The 16,666-nt window shown below is 46.8% G+C and overlaps 1 protein-coding gene across 1 annotated transcript; it reads right to left on the minus strand.

The window, feature by feature from the left end:
• Positions 1 to 4,981: 4,981 nt before the first annotated feature.
• Positions 4,982 to 16,666, minus strand: Prkab1 (protein kinase AMP-activated non-catalytic subunit beta 1). The gene is made up of 7 exons (XM_015505177.2): positions 16,233 to 16,666; positions 13,768 to 13,931; positions 12,527 to 12,620; positions 12,134 to 12,248; positions 9,932 to 10,065; positions 6,518 to 6,586; positions 4,982 to 6,270 (listed from the first exon to the last, which is right to left on the minus strand). Exons 1-7 carry the CDS (start codon positions 16,389 to 16,391, stop codon positions 6,193 to 6,195), a joined length of 813 nt encoding a protein of 270 aa, XP_015360663.1. The 5' UTR covers positions 16,392 to 16,666; the 3' UTR covers positions 4,982 to 6,192.

Genomic DNA, 16,666 nt, shown 5'->3' on the forward strand with positions numbered 1-16,666 from the left:
CTTTATGACCTGGGGCCTTCCTGGCTCTGTGGGCGGTTTCTGGGTGGCAGGGGGCACATGGTGATGAGCATATCCTGCTTTCCTGGAATCAAGAGCTCAGGGGCTTCTCTTCCAAAGCACACCATCGTGAAGTTTGGTCAGTACTTCCAGGGAACCAGGAATGGGTTATTAAGATCATTTTGAAGAACTGCAGAACCGGAAAACTCTGTAAGCAGTCTAGTAGGCCATTTTAAAAGGATTTCTCAAGAATGGATTACTCATAACACAGCCAAACAGGAAAGCAGGTCAACTTGATTTCTCTCATCCATTATGAGGTCACCAGGAATTTAATAATGTACATGTCTTTGGAGGAAGCAGTTCAGATCAAGGTAACTAAAAATGTAAATACTTCTGTTTTTAACTAAATCCATTTTTAGTCTGCAAGGTGAATTTCCTCTGCTACTTTGTTATATAACTAGCTGGATATAGAAAAACATTGGTTTTGGCAATGGTGGTATATATATTTTCATGGTTCCTGTTGTTTTTAGTCTTTGATCTTATTATTTTCTAATCAGGCAATCTTACCATAATCAAAATTTGACATGCAGGGTTATGTCTGATGGCTTGTAATGCCATATCGGCAATATTGTTCCTCTTTTCTGTTTTTACTGTTGGGCATAAAAATTGGCCACAAGATCATAATTATAAGAATGAAAATAATTCACAGGATGAAGAAATGAAATGTTAGAAGCTTTATTTCCTTCTAACGTTAAATGCTAACCAACCATTTCAGTTATTGTTCTGAGAATTCTTGGCAGACACGGACTTTTTAAAAGCTAAGTAAACATGTTTTGGTTCCAAAAGAAATGCACCAAGATAGGTTCTGTGACTCTAAGGAACAACCTCAAAGAAACAACCAGAAAATGAGGCCCAGCCCTCCCTGCTGCCATTCCTGTTTCTTATGCACAAAATCAGATGTCGTGTTTTCTGTGCTTACAACTTAATTTTCATGCTTATGACTTTAATCCATGCTGTAGATTTTTACCATAGTTGGAATGACTTGGCTTTTAGACGACATGTGTGCATGTCCTTAACTTCTTTGTTTCCTCCTGAAGACCACTATAGTTGTTCCAGGGCTCAAGTTTCTGTTTCCCCACTAATTTGCTGGTCAAGAGAAGTGTTAGGGATGGATTCCTCTGAAGTTGGATGATTTGATGTGTAAAGATTACGTCAAATACGCAGGAAATTTCATAACCGGAAAGCTTTTGGACACTTAGGCCAAAGAGAGGTGATTTGTTTAATGGGACCCAAGAGCTGGTCTGTCTTCAGAAGTGGGCCTCTGTAATGTGATTGGCTTTAGAAACACATGGATGCAGACTTAAGGGTGGGTCCACAGGGGTGGGGCCAGCCAAGCTTTCATTCCTAAGGTGACAGTTGAACTGGCTTGTTCCTGTGGTTCTCAGCCAGGGACAATTGTGCTTCCTTTCCCCAGAGACCACTTGACAATGTCTGAAGACAGTTTTGGTTGTTACAATAAGTGGGTGAGGCACTACTAGTGCCCAATGGGCAGAGGTCAGGGCTGCTGCTAAACATCATTCCAAGCACCGGGCAGCCCTCACCCTCCAACCACAAAGAAAGATTTGGCCCCAAGTGTCAGAGGTGCCAAGGTTGGGAAACCTTGTCTGTCCTGGTTGGTTTAGTCACATTTCTTTTTTAGCAGTTTAAATATTTGCAGCTAATGGCCAGAGCAAGGGATTATGGCTCTAGGCACTCAGTGTTTACAGGAAAAAAGTGTTTTGTCATTTGCTTAATCAAATGTTGAAACTTGATTTTCCTGAAGCCTGGGAGGATGGGGCTAATGGAAATAGAGTGAGCGGTGACCATTCTTCCCCGTCCAGTCAATGATTAATGGAATTCTGTTTGGCCTCAAGGGGTTGTTTGAGGAAAGGACTTTGAAAATGACTTTGCTACTTTAATGACTCAGGCTGCTTTAGAGAGCCACCAAACAGGATGGATGAAGTGGAGCCAAAGTGCACAGAACTGGGGCTGGCTGCTGCGCTCTTGCTGGCTGTTGAGTTTGCAGATGGAAGATTCCTCTGGGGGCAGTGGGGACACCCAGGGCTGCCTCATCTGAAAAAGGCCCTTCAGTTGTATGAGGAGCAAGAAAAAGACAGCATAGTCAAGGGAGCCAACCCTGAGGGCAGAGCCCAGCATTTGTCCCCGAGACAATGACTGGACCCAAAACATAAGGCTCTTGACTGCAGTTCCAGCTTTGAGGATCCCCTCCAAGGTTCGAACTCACATCGGTGACAACTCTTGGGAGGACCCTGTGGATATTTTATAATTAGTTGGAATGACTTGGGTTTTAGAAGAAATGTTTACATGTCCATAACCTCCATGTTTTCTTCTAAGGACAATAATAGTTGTTCCAGGCAGAGGGCTCAAGTTTCTGTTTCCCACCAATTCACTTAGTCAATAGAGGGAGGAACTCTTCAGAAGCTGGATGATCTGAGTGAGCCACAGACTAGGGTCCTCATGAACTCATTCAAACCATTTGTATACATGGTGGATGTCAGTCTGTTCAGTATTGCTGTTACAAAATACCTGAGACTGGGGAATGTATAAACAAATTTATTTTCCCACAGTTCCGGAGGCTAGGAAGTTCAAGATCAAGGTGCTGGCAGGTATAGTTGTCTGGTGAGGGCTGCTGTCTGCTCCCAAGATGGCACTGTGTTGCTGTTCTCTCCAGCAGGAAGGAATGTGTGGAATGCCAATGGCAAGTAACACAAATTTTTGTTTTTCCCTAAAATAGTCTGTCTCTGATCTGAGCCAAGGAGGTATCACTGTGATGTTCTGGAGCTTTGGAGCTGTGGAGACTTCCTAATTAAGCTAGTTTTCCTGCCCAGTGCCTTGACTTCCTGTTTGTGCCCACATCCCAGCTTTGTTGCCAAGGCTTCGTGGCTCCCAGGTGAAATGAAGGGAGCTCTAGGCCTCATCAGGTGCTGGTACAACACTCCTTATTCTTCAGGGAATGAAATCCAGATCAGAGAGGGCATGTAATTTGGCCCAAAGACACAGCTAGTCAGCAAACCGACTAGATAAACATCCCTGATCTCTGTCCAGTGTCCACACTTGGAGAGAATGGTAGGGAGACGGCTAACACTCATAAACTGGAGCCAGAGGGAAGGACACAGCCTTGCCTGGGTCCTGTCCTCTCTGGCTCAGTTTTCAATATGTGGTTCTACAGTGGACCCTCCCAAGGCTTCTGCTTCTATAGGTTCAACTGACCACAATGAAAACCAAGCTGAAGAAAACTGTACTGTCCTTTTTTGTTGTCACTCCCTGAACAATACAGCTGGATTATTTCCACTGCACTAGGTATTACAAGTAATCTAGAGACAATGTGGGGGCTGTGTGCAGCTTGTATGCAAATACTACACTAGAAGAGATCTGAGCATCCAGAGATTTTGGTGTCTGAGGTGGGCCTTGGAACCAACCCCCTGAGGATACTAGGGGAATAACAATTTACCCTGAAATATTGCTATATTTTAAAGCTTTTCAGGCCTTACCTTTGACTATAAATTCATTTATATATACATTTCCAGAGGAAAATTGTATCATCATTGAAAAGCAACGTGAGTTAGGCTTTAACTGTGTAAACAGGATGAGTGCTGAGGGAGCATGTCCTGGATTACAGGATACACAGCTGGACATGTGGCTTCGGCCCTATGTGCTGTGCAGAGCAGGATCTGCTTTTCCTCTTCCACGATCTCCAGCCTCTTCTGTCTCGTCTTTCATTTGGCTCTGCGGGCAGTGTTCTGGATCATAATGAACTGTTTTATGCTTTTTCAGGAAAATGACATCTTTTAAAATGTACACACAGAATGCTGGAGAAGCTCCCAGACACCCGTCTTCATGAGTTGCAGGTGGGCCTGCCCTAAGCAGTCATCTCCCCTGGGGTCCCCTGTGGACCAAGAGCCGGGAGTTACAGGGTCACTGGCTCTGCACTAGTTCCTAACTGATTTTCAGCTCGGGTTTTCCAGCACGGCCCTGGGGAGAGCTCATTTGTATACTGGCTTCTCTTCTCACTTTCCACCTGCCACCCAGGGCTGATGGCTCCTTGAGCCCTGACTCTGGTTGCAGTTGGAGTCTCCCATCCGTCACAGGCAGCGGGGCTGGGCTGGGCTGACTCCTGCAGGGGGCCCGGGTGTAGGGGTCCAATCCCAGCCTGGAGCTCAGAGCGAGGTCCTGGCCTAACTGGGCCCTCCCAGCTTCTACCAGGGCACCGGCTCTCCTCGGGCTCTCCGGCAGGGCTTCTTCATTTCTGGTGTTTGACTACCTCTTTCATACTTTTAAGTTTAGATATTTTCAATAGTTTAAAAATGTTTTATCCAATTTGGAGATAACTGTTTTCTATTCATCTAGGTCTACTTGATGAAACCCTAGTTTCTGAAATCAAGGATTCCCATGTCACCAGCTTTCAGGGCAAGACAGGTACCCAGCTGGGGGGTGCTTTCCAGGCTCCATGGGCCAGATGAGTCAGAGCCTCCTTTTTCTGCCATTTATTTAAAATATTTCCTGATGTGTGAAGAAAAGGCTTAAAAATCACCCACAACCTTTCATGCTCTTGGGAGGAGAGCCTGAGCCCCTTTCAGGTAATAGAACAGCTCACTCAAAAATGTCCTGGTGTCTCACAAGCCAGAATCACGATTCCAGGTGTCCCTGCAGGGCTTGTTTATGAACACAAGAAAGCGAAACCTCTGCCTGGGATCTGCCCACCTGCTTCTGCTTGGGTCTGAGTGGCAAAGGGAGTCAGTCTCAGAGGCCTCTGAACATATCTCCAAACTCTGCCTAAGTGGGTGGATCAAGGTCATGTCCCTCAGCCCCAAGGGAGCTGGAACAGTTCTGCCCCACACTCCAGAGTGCCACAAGGGTGGTCTTGAACAAACCTGGGAAAGTTCTAGTCTCTAAACAACTGAATAAGAACCAGGGCTTCCTCCAATTTTATGTCCAATTATTTTTACAAAGCTTTATTGAAACTCGTGTGTCAAGGTGACAGCAATTCAGTGTTTTGAAAACAGTAACAAAAAAGGGTACCTGTACTCAGGTTTACCAAATAAATACTGTACACCAGCAAGCTCATCCCTCCCTCTCCCAGCAAGAACAAAAGAGACAATGTTAACTTTTGCTGATTGGGTGACAGGAACCTGCACCAATGGGCACATGTGTGGCATCTCCCTGGAAACTGAGCCAAGTATAAAGATGTGCACTTTGGTCTAAAGGGTGTCATCCTGGCATGAATTCAGAGGGCTGCTGTCAGGTTCTAAATCCCTTTTACTAGCAACAACAACAGCTGAAGCCTTCTTCTCTAACTAGGGACACGAGTCCCAAGAGAGGTGGCTGAAAGGAGGGCTCAGGGTCTTCTGCAAAGTTGTCATTACAATTGGGATAAAAAGCTGGACAACCTTCCAGCTAATGGTCGTCAGTCCTTAGGGTCATCCAGGTGAATGGAGAAATCTGGCAGTATGTTTAAGTCTGTTCGGGGAACAGATTATTGCTGAGCAGTCACATGATCTATGTTCTAGTCATGGTGACTTATTGCTATTAGCTTGTACAGCTAGCCACCTCTGGATAATAAAAAAGGACTTAGCGCACAGTATAGGAAACTACTAAAGACTTTACCTGGAAACCAGACGGATTTTAATTTCACTAGAAATGACACCTCCCTAAGGCAGAGAAAGGAGGGCAATCTATTGCTTCAATTTGGAAGGACAGGCAGATGGCCTTAAAGATGCCCAGATGATAGGAATTTTGTGTGGCCTTGTTCCCTGCTTCCCAGAGTTTTACTAGCAAGGTGGCCAGCACTCACTTTTGGCTTAAGGAGTGTCCACACCAGTTGAGGGAGGTGTGTTCCAACCGCACCATCCTCACGCGCTGTGGTGCAGGGGTTGTGGCTCCTTCGTCTTCCATTTTGCCTTTCTTGGCCTTGAGCCCCCTGAGGCTCACAGCCGAGGTGCTAAGAGGACTATTACAGGCCCAGGCTCTTTTGGAGCTGCTGTGCCTGGATGAACCTTCAAGTAGGACTAGGGCAGGTGTGAAATGTCTTAAAGAGTGTGAAATGAGAAACTGACAGTCCATGCCTCTAGTGGAAAGCATGCATGCAGGGAACCTAATGGTACCATTGTCCCTCGGTCCACCGTTGGCCGCAGCTCTTCATATGGGCTTGTATAACAAGGTGGTGACGTACTTCTTTTTGTACCGGTGGGTTGCACTGAGCACCATCACTCCGTCCTGAGGAAGAGGGAGGAACTGACTGAAGGCAGGACCAGGTCAGGGGATCAGACTTCAGCGTGCACAACCCTCATCACAGGGCTGAAGAGAGATACGTACTCCTGGGCCCACCTCAGAAACTGAGCCAGACAGCTCGCCCAGCCCTGGATGCTGCCCTTAAACCAGCACCCCAGGCACTCCCAGTGCCTGGGGTCCTCAGAGCACATGCTGAGAAACTGCTCCGATAGTGAAAGACGGGGGTCATTACCTTGATAGAAAGTGCGTAAAGGTGGTTCAACATGACGTGATTGGGCTCGGGGAGCAAAGCTGGATCACACTGTGAGGGAACAAAGGCGGATGTGAGCATTTATAAATTTCCTTTATTTCCCAGGTAGGGAGGCACGCTCTCATACCCACCTCTCTTCCTAAGTGGGCAGCAGAAGGGCCTGTCTAAGATGACAGGTGAGGCAAGAAGGCAGCACCCTCTGACCTCAAGGGAGCCCTCATGCCAGCTGAATACTGGTGTGTGCCTCTGGTCAGGCTTTCAGCACAGCCTCTCAAGAGTGGGCCACAGCTGTGCGTCTTATAGAGGCGGGCAGGAGGAAGGGAGCTGCCTGCTGCAGGAAATGGAAGACGGCGCAGACGTGCTGCTCCATCCTAACCCTCTCTAGCAGAGCTCTGACTTATGTCTCTAAGACTCAGAAAATGAGCCTGAAGAATTAAATGGGTAATTGCAGGAGACACTATTACCCTGTAAAAGCTTACTGAGAACAGGCAATTAACGTTGCCACAAATTCTATTTTTAAGAGGAGCCAGAAATGCATTTATTTTCCCCACTGTTCATTCCCGACTTTTACAAATGCTAGTTCACATGACACACAAAGGCACAGGCAACCAGTCTGTGGGGGTGCTGCACTGGCAGGCCCCTGGTTTTAGGTCCCCGTTGTAGGGGAAGGGCCATGCTCATGGCCCCAGATTGATGTAAGGAACCAAACTCTGGTTCTACCCTGTGCATAGGACTGCTGAGGTCCTCCCCAAAGAGGCTGAAGCCACCTTCAAAACCATGCCTGGTTGTCCCGAAGGCTTCTGGTCTAGGAGGTCTGCACTAATCATTTTTTCTCTCAGGATTCAGGTGTGGGAAGATCTCCTTGGGAACAGAACAGACTGCAATTCCACAAGGCTGGTTTTCTCAAAAAGGAAGGTGAGGACAGTCTATTGGGAAAACCAGTTCCTGATTCCTATTCTGTCATCAATTAGGAGATATCAAGCACTGTATTTGATCTCACCTCAGGCTTAGCACTGCAGAGGCTGGTTGATGAGTTCTGTGCAACAGGACTCAGCCCTGCGGGGGCTGCGCAGGGCAGGTGTTGAGAGAAAGGAATATAACTAGAACCAAAGTCTGCTGTTACCACCTGCCTCACCTGGATGTCGGCTCTGCCACTTACTACGTGACCCTGGAAAACTTTTGTAGTTAAAACGCTTAAAATCTATTCTCTTTTGCAATGTTGATAGGTATGTCAGTTAGTATGGCCTCTGGGACTATTTTTTATACTATTATGGAAGTTCCTCAAAAAAAAAACTACCATATAATCGTGTAATCCCAATCCTGGGTATCTGTGAAAAGGAGATGAAATCTGTCCATCAGAGACACCTGCACTCCCATGTTCATCACAACCTATCCACCACAGCCTAGATGTCAAATGGATGGATGGAGTTAAAAACTGTGGCCTATGTACGCAAGGGAATCCCAGTCAGCCTTCAACAGGCTGCAATACCGCCATTGACACCATGATAAACCTGGAGAAAGTCATGTTAAGGGAAATAAGCCCAGCACAGAAAGGCAGCACCACATGACCTTAAAATCTAAAACACCACAGGCTGCGGGTGGTGTGGGGACATGGAGTCAAAGGACACTACATTTCAGTTGCTGGAAGAGCTACTGTGCAGCAAGACACTGCAGTTACAATGTTTTGTGTCTTCTAATCTCTGAGACAGAAGAGCCTGAATGCGGTCCCTGGGAAGTTCCTTAACTTCTCTGTGCCTCAATCTCCTCAACCCTTCCCAGGTTGCTGTGAGGCTTAGGATAGAACACAGGAATGAGTGAAGACAGACTAGTCCAGGGCACACTCAACATTAACCATTCGGTATTATAACTAGAACCAAAGTCTGCTGTTAACACTCTACTGCCTTGGACAGAGGGGTCCTGAAGCTGTTCCATTTCCCAAGCCCCGGGCCTAGTCTACTTCCAGAAGCAGCCTCTACCAGGGAAGCTGGCTAGTCATGTTTCCCTTTTCAAGGAGGAAAACAAACAAACCAACACCTTGCCAGCCTAGGAGAGCAGAGTGTCTTCTAACCTACAAACTTTGTAAAACTAGAGTTGAGGGAAGCCAGCTCTCTTGGATGCATTTAAGAGAAAGGCTAAATGACCTTGTGGCTCTTCACCCATTGTGTTGATGTTGCCAACTTAGCCCTGAAACATGGTCGCCCACTGGGTTCTGAGACATGCGGGTTCTTGGCACTGGCCCCTTGGAACTGCCAATCCAGCTGTCATCCATGTGCTTGGGGCACTCTTGGCACAGAGGCGAGCCCGGTGCCCTAAGAAAGGTGAGTCTTGTTGGGATGGGCTAACAGACACCAAGAGTCCGCCCTGGCAGCCCAGGAGTGACTACTGCTGGGGACTCCTGCCCAATTTACATATGTAGCTCATCTCAGCCCCTGTGTCTTCTAGTTCAGGGTGGACTCTTGAGTGGTACCGTTATCTTAGCCTCTGCTATGGTCTGAATGAGTCCCCCAGAGTTCAAGGACTGGCAACTTCATCCCCAAGGGAACAGGTGGGGCCTAGGAAGCAGTGACCAGGTGTCCGGGATGGAGCATGGATTAACGTCATTATCATGGGAGTGGATTCCTTATCTCAAGATTGGACTGTTATAAAAGCAAGTTCAGCGCCCTCTTGCTTTTCTACCTTTAGCCCCAGGAAGGAATGATGCACATGGAGGTCTTTGCCAGATGCTGGCGCCACGCTCAGGAATGCCCAGCCTACAGACTCGTAAACCAAATCTGTTCTTTATAAATGACTCAGATATTCTGTTGTAGCAGCAGATAAAAGACTTAAGACAGCACCTTACAAACATGTGCCTCTTGAACAGTGGCTTGGTGGATCAAACAGTCAAGGTTAAACAGAATGGAAAATGAGCCATCAGGGAATAACTGACTGATCTTCTGGATCCTGGACACAGATCTCTCTTTTGCATAGAATACCAATTTCCCAGACGAAATGTGTTGGCCAGCTACCTCAATTTTTTTAATCAAGGAGCACTCATGTTTCTAAAAGCAATTTAATGATTAGAACTAGATTCTAAAATTTGGGAGAATGCCAATGTATACATTGCTAAGAAGAGGTGGTTAAGTATTTTCTCCTAAAATTTAAATGGAATGGAGCCTAAGCTAAGGCAGAAGTAAAATTCAAGAAAAGTTCAGAAAGACTTTGTGAGACAGGGATGTGACATCCACACTGTGGAACCTCTTGCAAGTAGCCCATCCCCATGTCCAAGGAGGAACGTGGCAGTTCACATCAGTGGGTGACACTGAGCCGGCTCGCAGGTGCTTGTCCTTGAGGAGTGGATTGGGGGAGAAGAGGAACATGACCATGAAGAATGGTCTGGGCAGATGCCCAGGTACTCACAGAAATCCCCGTGTCCTTGTTCAGGATGACCTGAAGCAGATGTGGAGGGAGGATAGGTGGCGCTTTGAAACGTTCTTCTGGTTTGGAGACATAGGGCTCCTGATGGTAGGGTCCTGGTGGGGAACTGGACAGTTCTGTTGGGAGATGGTGACAGGACATTGGAAAATCAGAATTTCTAGCAGCGGTCTCATTTTATTTATGGAGTTGTCATCTAGCTTTCCTTGTCTTTGGTTCCCTTGGTACAAATTTATATTCTCTTAAAGACACACAGCCTCCAAAGGTGGAGAGCACAGGAGATGAGAAAATCCTTTTGGAATCTGGGTGATTGGAAAGGAAATCAGCGGTGAACTCAGACGCCCTGGCAGAAGAGAGAGGTTGTGGCAAAGACAGACCCTGGGTCAGAAGCAACAAGGAGCCGTTCTCAATCACTGAACCTCACAAATCAGCAGAATAAGGCTTCCTTCTCACCTCAGGCTGGGCTAGCAAATGCCACAAAGCAGCTCAGGGCTTCAAGTGAGGATTAAGTGGCTAAGCTCACGAACATCACCAGCCCAGCCAGAATGAAACAGGTTATGCAAGGCACCAGCACGTCTGAAAACTGAAAAAACAAAACCCAAAAAACAACAAACCTGTTCTAAAGGCCCTTAGACTCTATCACACTAGGGTTTTCCCAAATTCTTGCCCGAGTATCATGATTCAGACAGATTAAGAAACTTCTGGAAGTGCACTGTGTCATGTCAGAAGCAGCTTGTTTAGCGATGTTTGTCCAGCTGAGGGTATTGAGCTGTTATCCAGCGAATGGGGGGGATGGGCTCTGGTCACCTGATCCATGGCTAGTCCAGAATAAATAATGATATGGCCTGGTTCTGCCAATTCCCTCAACGTCCTTTCTTAGGGACGGGCTCCCTTCACATGATCCAACCATATCACAGCAGGAAATTGAAAAGAGCATTAAGTGTAGAAAACTGAGGCAGAAGGAATAAATACCTATTTTAAGAAAGTGTCTAAAGATGAGATGTCTAGAGTGCTGAAGTTGTTTTATCAACAGAGAGGGGTCAGTTTTCTTCCCCAGCTCATCTAGACTGTACAACCTTGACTAAAAGCTTAGGTAGACAACCTAACATTACATGTATCAACGGGCTGGATACCTGGGTACTTCCTCCATGCTCCAACGTTACCCATCTGAAGAAGGAACACAGTGTTGCTAAAAGATCAGTTCAGGTTTACAAATAAAAGAGCACTACTTTGGGATTTCTAAGTTCTGCTCAACCACAGCAAGCCCACCACGATCAATTTATCACTGTGATCTCTGAACCAAGAACGCGGAGATCCTGATGGCAAGTCCAGTCAGGGAGTGATGAAAAACGTTCTGCACACTGAACAGCTGCCCTTTCCTTAGACTGTCAGTCGCTCCTGGAGAATCTCTTCACTGCTGCCCACAGGGCTCAAAAATTGCTTAAGCCCCAGACAGCAGGATAGGGAAGTGCAATTGGCACTGACACTCGAGATTGTAACACATCGTTTTCCCTGAATTGTATGTAGTACATTCCAGGTAGTGTCTTCCTGCCGGGTTTGGATGGAAAGCAATTTATTGAAACCTCTGTAATTGGAAGACAGAAGAGTTTTACTGGAACTGTAATGAGAAGGTCCCCAGAAAGGACAGTTGTGCCATGTAGCCTGTTTCCTGTACAGAGCCGTTTTCTCACCTTATCAGGGAGTCTGACAAGGTGCTAATGTATCACACAAGTCATGGCCAAGGTCACTGAGGTGTCCGTTTATCACCTGTCAGCCTGAAATTCTCCAGGCACCACGAGTGGGAAGTGAACTGGCAGGCCTCCTCAGTCCCGGCTCACCCTGACCCACAGCTCACCACTGACCACGGTGTCCCTCCAGGGCCTCTCTGGCCCTGCCCCTTGTATGACATCAAGCTCTGGTGCCGTTTCCACCATCTGTTTGCTATGGCCATGTGGACCCAGTGAATGCCCGAGAAGACAGGGACAATGACAGAGTTCCCATGGGGCTAAACATCAACAACTCGGCCTGACAGAGGTAAGCACTATGTGCAGCCCCTTCAGGGAGCGCTACTCGTCCACCTGATTAGGCAACTGTAGCTCGAGAGTGAGAGGCAAGATAAAGTAGAATATTTCTAGGCTGCATAGCCCCCGCCTGCACACATGTGGTATAAAATAACTGTGTTCATACCAGACACATCGGAGCACTTTTGGGAATCCACCATTAAAGCATCAAATACTTCAAAGTCAGTTTTCTTCACTTGAATGATGTTGTTAACTGTGCCAAGCTGGCTGGTTACTATTGGCTGGGAAGAGACAGACAGGCAGAAATCATAACGTAGAAGGTCTGGAGTTATTATTTAGAGGACTTGGGATTCCTGGCTGGAAGGTCTCAGCTCCTGGCCAGCCAGTCTGCTCATCTTGGTCAAGAATATCAATGCTCTGACAATTGGTGCTATCTCACTCAGCCACACACAGAGACTTTTACCAGCAGAACCAAAGGATCTGGCAACAAGCCACAAGGGAAGGTGACTTTTGTGGATTGTGCAGTCACCCAGAGGACCAGGGTCAGGAGGAAAAATACCTCAGAAGGGTCGTGTGTCCACTGACCATCCACAAAGAACTTGTACTGATGCTCTCCTTCGGGCAGGTCCAGGATGGCTACAAAGTTATTGTGGCTGCAAAGAGAAAGGAAGCAGAGCACTTCAGCTGAGTGGGCTGCTGCTACCCTCTGAGCTCAAACAGCCACCAAACAAAAAACAAAATTGTTTCCCTGTAAAACCAAGAGTCCAGCTGCCGGAGAGCAACCATTTTATCCAATTTAGACAATTCAGTGAAATGATCTCAATTTAGAAAAGCTATATAAGGAGCAGGGCAGGAGACTTTCATGAAAATCACTTTGTTTGACTACTAGGAACCCACAATCCTGACATTAAAGGGGAGGCACTGCGCTTCTCAAGTTTGTGTGCAAAACACCACCTGGCAACCCCAGATGCCAAGGAAGACATTGACACGAGTCATCTAGGTTGACCCTTTGTCAGTCTGCCTTGGCTGGGAGGAGGGATCAATTTAGCAGTAGGCACAAAGGTTGTCTCAAGAAACTTGTACTAAAAAAAAGATTCAGGGGGGTTGGGGTCATGGCTCAGTGGGAGAGCGCTTGCCTTCGATTCTCAGCTCCCCATATAGGTCCATCAACAACTAAAAAAACATAAAATAAAAAAAAATCCAAGGAACATCTTTACTTTGGTTCTTTTGTTCCCCGGACTTGAACTGGCTTGTGACTACGGTGCTGAGTGGTTCCCTCCTTGGAAGTTGTGGTGGGAAACACAGGCAGCCTCCAACAACCACCAGGCCCGGCCCACAGGACACCACTGTCCCTGTGTTTCAAGAGTCCTCACTAGGGACGATTTGAGAAGTCCATGCAGGATTTCTGATACAGATTGGAACACCGAGGTGCAGGCGTGCAAGGCTATGTGCGCAGCCACAGTGGGCTCCAACCCGAGCCTATTCCCTTCTGGCCCAGCACTCGCTCCAGCACGGGGAGCACACTCCTGTTTGGGATTCTGAACTGAGAGACGTCCACGGCAGAGCAATACGAGCCACCAAGACAGCTTTTCTTCTTGTCAGGGTGGGGGAGGAGACGGTGCGCTTTAAACCCGGATTTCCTAGGTTTAAAATTTGACCCTCGGTTTTATTAAGCAAACTCTGGTCATTCAGAATCCATTGTATAAAGACATCCTTTTTTCTATTCACCCACAGAAATCTTTAGAAACAATAGTATCCATGGGTTAAGACAAGTATGCAAACACTTCCCAGGCAATTTACCTTCTTGTGAGGGGAAGTTTACTCCAATTGTTGAAGGACCCAGATAAGTAAACTTCCTTTCCTCCCCCTGTCCATCGAAACACCGTTGGCCGAGCCTGGGCAGGAGCTTTATCATTCACTTCCAGATCATGCTGCCAGGCCAGAAACTCCTCCTTCTCTGGAGCCTAGAAGCAGAGCAGTTACTCAGGGACAGGAAGCCACTGGTGAGCTCCCTACAATAGACAGTTAAGCTAATATTGTCAATTCACTCTAAAGAGGCAGCTGTTGCCACCTCGGTTCAGTCCCTGGCTAGTTGTACCTGTTTCCTTACCTCCAAAATGAAGATAATAAAATAACCATTTCTAAAGGTTGTGAAGATTGAGACAGTCCATGTAAAATGCTCTGCATAGTGTCTGACACATTGTGAATGCTTACAAATAATTAGCTATTATTATTACTGTTTATTAAAGAGGTGTACTAAAAGATTCTTGAGTAAACTAAATAAACTTTCTTCTTAGAAGAAGACTGCAATGAATATGAGACTACGCTAGCTTAATAAATATCACCTTCCCCTCTTATTAAGCAAGATTTGAATTATGTGAAAATTTATTAGGGAAAATTCAAGAACTGTCAACTTGAAAACTGGCACATCCAGATTGCAAGGAAGGAAACACCATTCACTGCTATTTAATCCCTGAGGAGAAACAGATAAACAAAACAAACTCCTCACAATAACATCCAATATGGTATGCACTGAATAACAGAAGCATTCCAAAATGACAGACAGCCACCCTGTCTGGGCGAAATCTATCTGGTTATGGACCTTTTACATTTTTCCTAGTGAGAAGACAGACTTTAAAAGAGCAGGAGTTCCATGCTGGGAGAGACCTTGAAGGGAGTCCAGCAGGCTTCTAGTACTTTTATTTCAAATACTGATTTGAGCTTAACTAAAAGATGTCTGAAATCTTTGAATTTGAACAAGATTTTACAGATTAAAGAGTAAGAGACTGGATCTTTAGGGGAATCTAGTAACTGACTGCAGCCAAAATAGTGAACTGGGGTAGTTAAAAGAATCCGCAACTTTTTTTTTTTTTTTTTTGGTATCTGGGGCATCATTTCAGTAATTTCTGATGAAAAGAGAATGGATGCTTCTAATTCATTCCCCACAGATCATCTGTATGCTAAGCATTTCTTGTGGGAGTTTTGTGATGGCAACAACATGTGCTTCTTCAAGAAAGCAGTTTTGTTCTTATGGTGTCTTAACCAGCCTTCTGGGGCCAAAATTACTACAAGAGGAAGGCATATCAAGTCACTGGAGAAACATGATTCCAAAGTTCACTGCACACACCTTTTCAGGAATGCAACAAGTTCAGAAAACAAGGTCAAATCACAGGATGTAGGGCTATGTAAAAGCAAGCTCTACTAAGATTGTGAGATAATAATGTGATTACCCAATCCAGTATCTGAGAAAAAGAAATGTGAATAAAGGCAGAATGAGTTGCCAGGCAACTAACTTCATGGACAATGCTGACTAACATACACATGGATAGTAAAAGATTATTCTGGGCAGGGGGCACCCTCATTCTTCCTAAACCTACAATAAAGTTCCTAAACCTACAATAAAGAAATAAATAATTCCTTTAAGGAATTGGTTCTTTTCAGATTAAATATCAGCTGCCAGAATCATTAAAATGAGTCCTTGGACTGGGCCCAGCAGCTGGAAACAGATGGACACCATCAGAAAGTGGTTGAAACAGGTGTCAAGAGTCATGTTAAGTTTTAGGGGATTAAAGCAGACTGCAGCAGGAAGTTCAAGTTCCACTTGCGACAATGTTTGCTTTGGTCTGCTTAAAGTACAAGTCATATTTAAATAAGGGGGTGGGGGGAGAAGCCTAAGTAGCTGCTGGCTGCCTCCTTCAGATTGACACTTCACTCACCCACTGACCCCTGGGAGTGGAATTACTTTTCTATTCCTTCTCTTAAAAAAAAAAAAAGGCAGGGTCAATCAAAAGTGTCTGAACTAAACACTTCTGGCAACAAGTGCCAGCTCTACTAGTCAACTCTACCTTTCAGCTCACACGTGCGCTCGGGTTTACTTTCGAAATGGACAATAAACTCCCAAACTAACTTTTATAAAAGCGCCAGTCGGCTTCGTGGTGAGAGAAGATTTTTCCAAGCTGTGAAATTCATTATACCTAAGAGAAAAGCAGGGACTGGTGCTCAATTACTGCTGGCTTGACTCTCGGAATTAATTAAGAACCTGAAACTCGGTCCCAGAGCTGCTTTCTCCTTAATGATGTTAAGCGCAGCGAGCTCCTCTCCCCGCAGGCTGACTTTCTCGGATCGGTAATTAGACACAGGTTCCCGGACTGCTAGGACCCGGCCTCTGGCCTCTAAGGGCACCGCGCGAAGTTCCAACCTCCCTTCCCAACCTCTCGGCGAGCTTCGGCGCGGCCGTGGCGGGAACCTCCCCCCGCGCTCCGCACCTTGATTTCCTCCGAGTGGAAGAGGTCGGCGTCCTCGGGGCTGTCCATCAGGATCTTGGGTCTGTCCCCATCCTTGGTGCCCCCGGAGCTGTCCCTCCGGGGTGTCTTATGCCCACCCTGCCGCTCCAGCGCGGCGCGCTCGCTGCTGGTGTTGCCCATGGCGGGATCTGCGGGGACCCGGGGATGCCGGGCGGAGCCTCACTCCGGGGAAGGCAGCGGGGACACGGCACTCCCGCCACAGGGGCTCCCCAGGGTCCCGGGGAAGGGTCGGAGCACCGGGATACCACGCCCCTCAAGCGACGGCTCGGGACCCGGAGCGGTCAGCTAGTCTCGCTTCACTGGCTCCGGGAGCCCCGCCTGGAACCCAAGAAGCGGGAAGCTAACCACACACTTTCCTAACAACTCCCACCCTTCAACAACTTCCGCTTCCGGCG

The sequence above is a fragment of the Marmota marmota genome, unplaced genomic scaffold, assembly GCF_001458135.2.
Source record: "Marmota marmota marmota unplaced genomic scaffold, marMar, whole genome shotgun sequence".
Taxonomy (NCBI): Eukaryota; Metazoa; Chordata; class Mammalia; order Rodentia; family Sciuridae; genus Marmota; species Marmota marmota.

Bases quoted from the DNA above. Each gene is read 5' to 3' on its own strand.
- Prkab1 (XM_015505177.2), bottom strand. From the start codon at position 16,391: ATGGGCAACACCAGCAGCGAGCGCGCCGCGCTGGAGCGGCAGGGTGGG. The intron at 13,932-16,232 runs GTGCGGAGCGCG...CTCTGCTTCTAG, and splicing joins TCCACTCGGAGGAAATCAAG to GCTCCAGAGAAGGAGGAGTT. The intron at 6,587-9,931 runs GTGAGTACCTGG...GTTCCCTCACAG, and splicing joins ACAAGGACACGGGGATTTCT to TGTGATCCAGCTTTGCTCCC.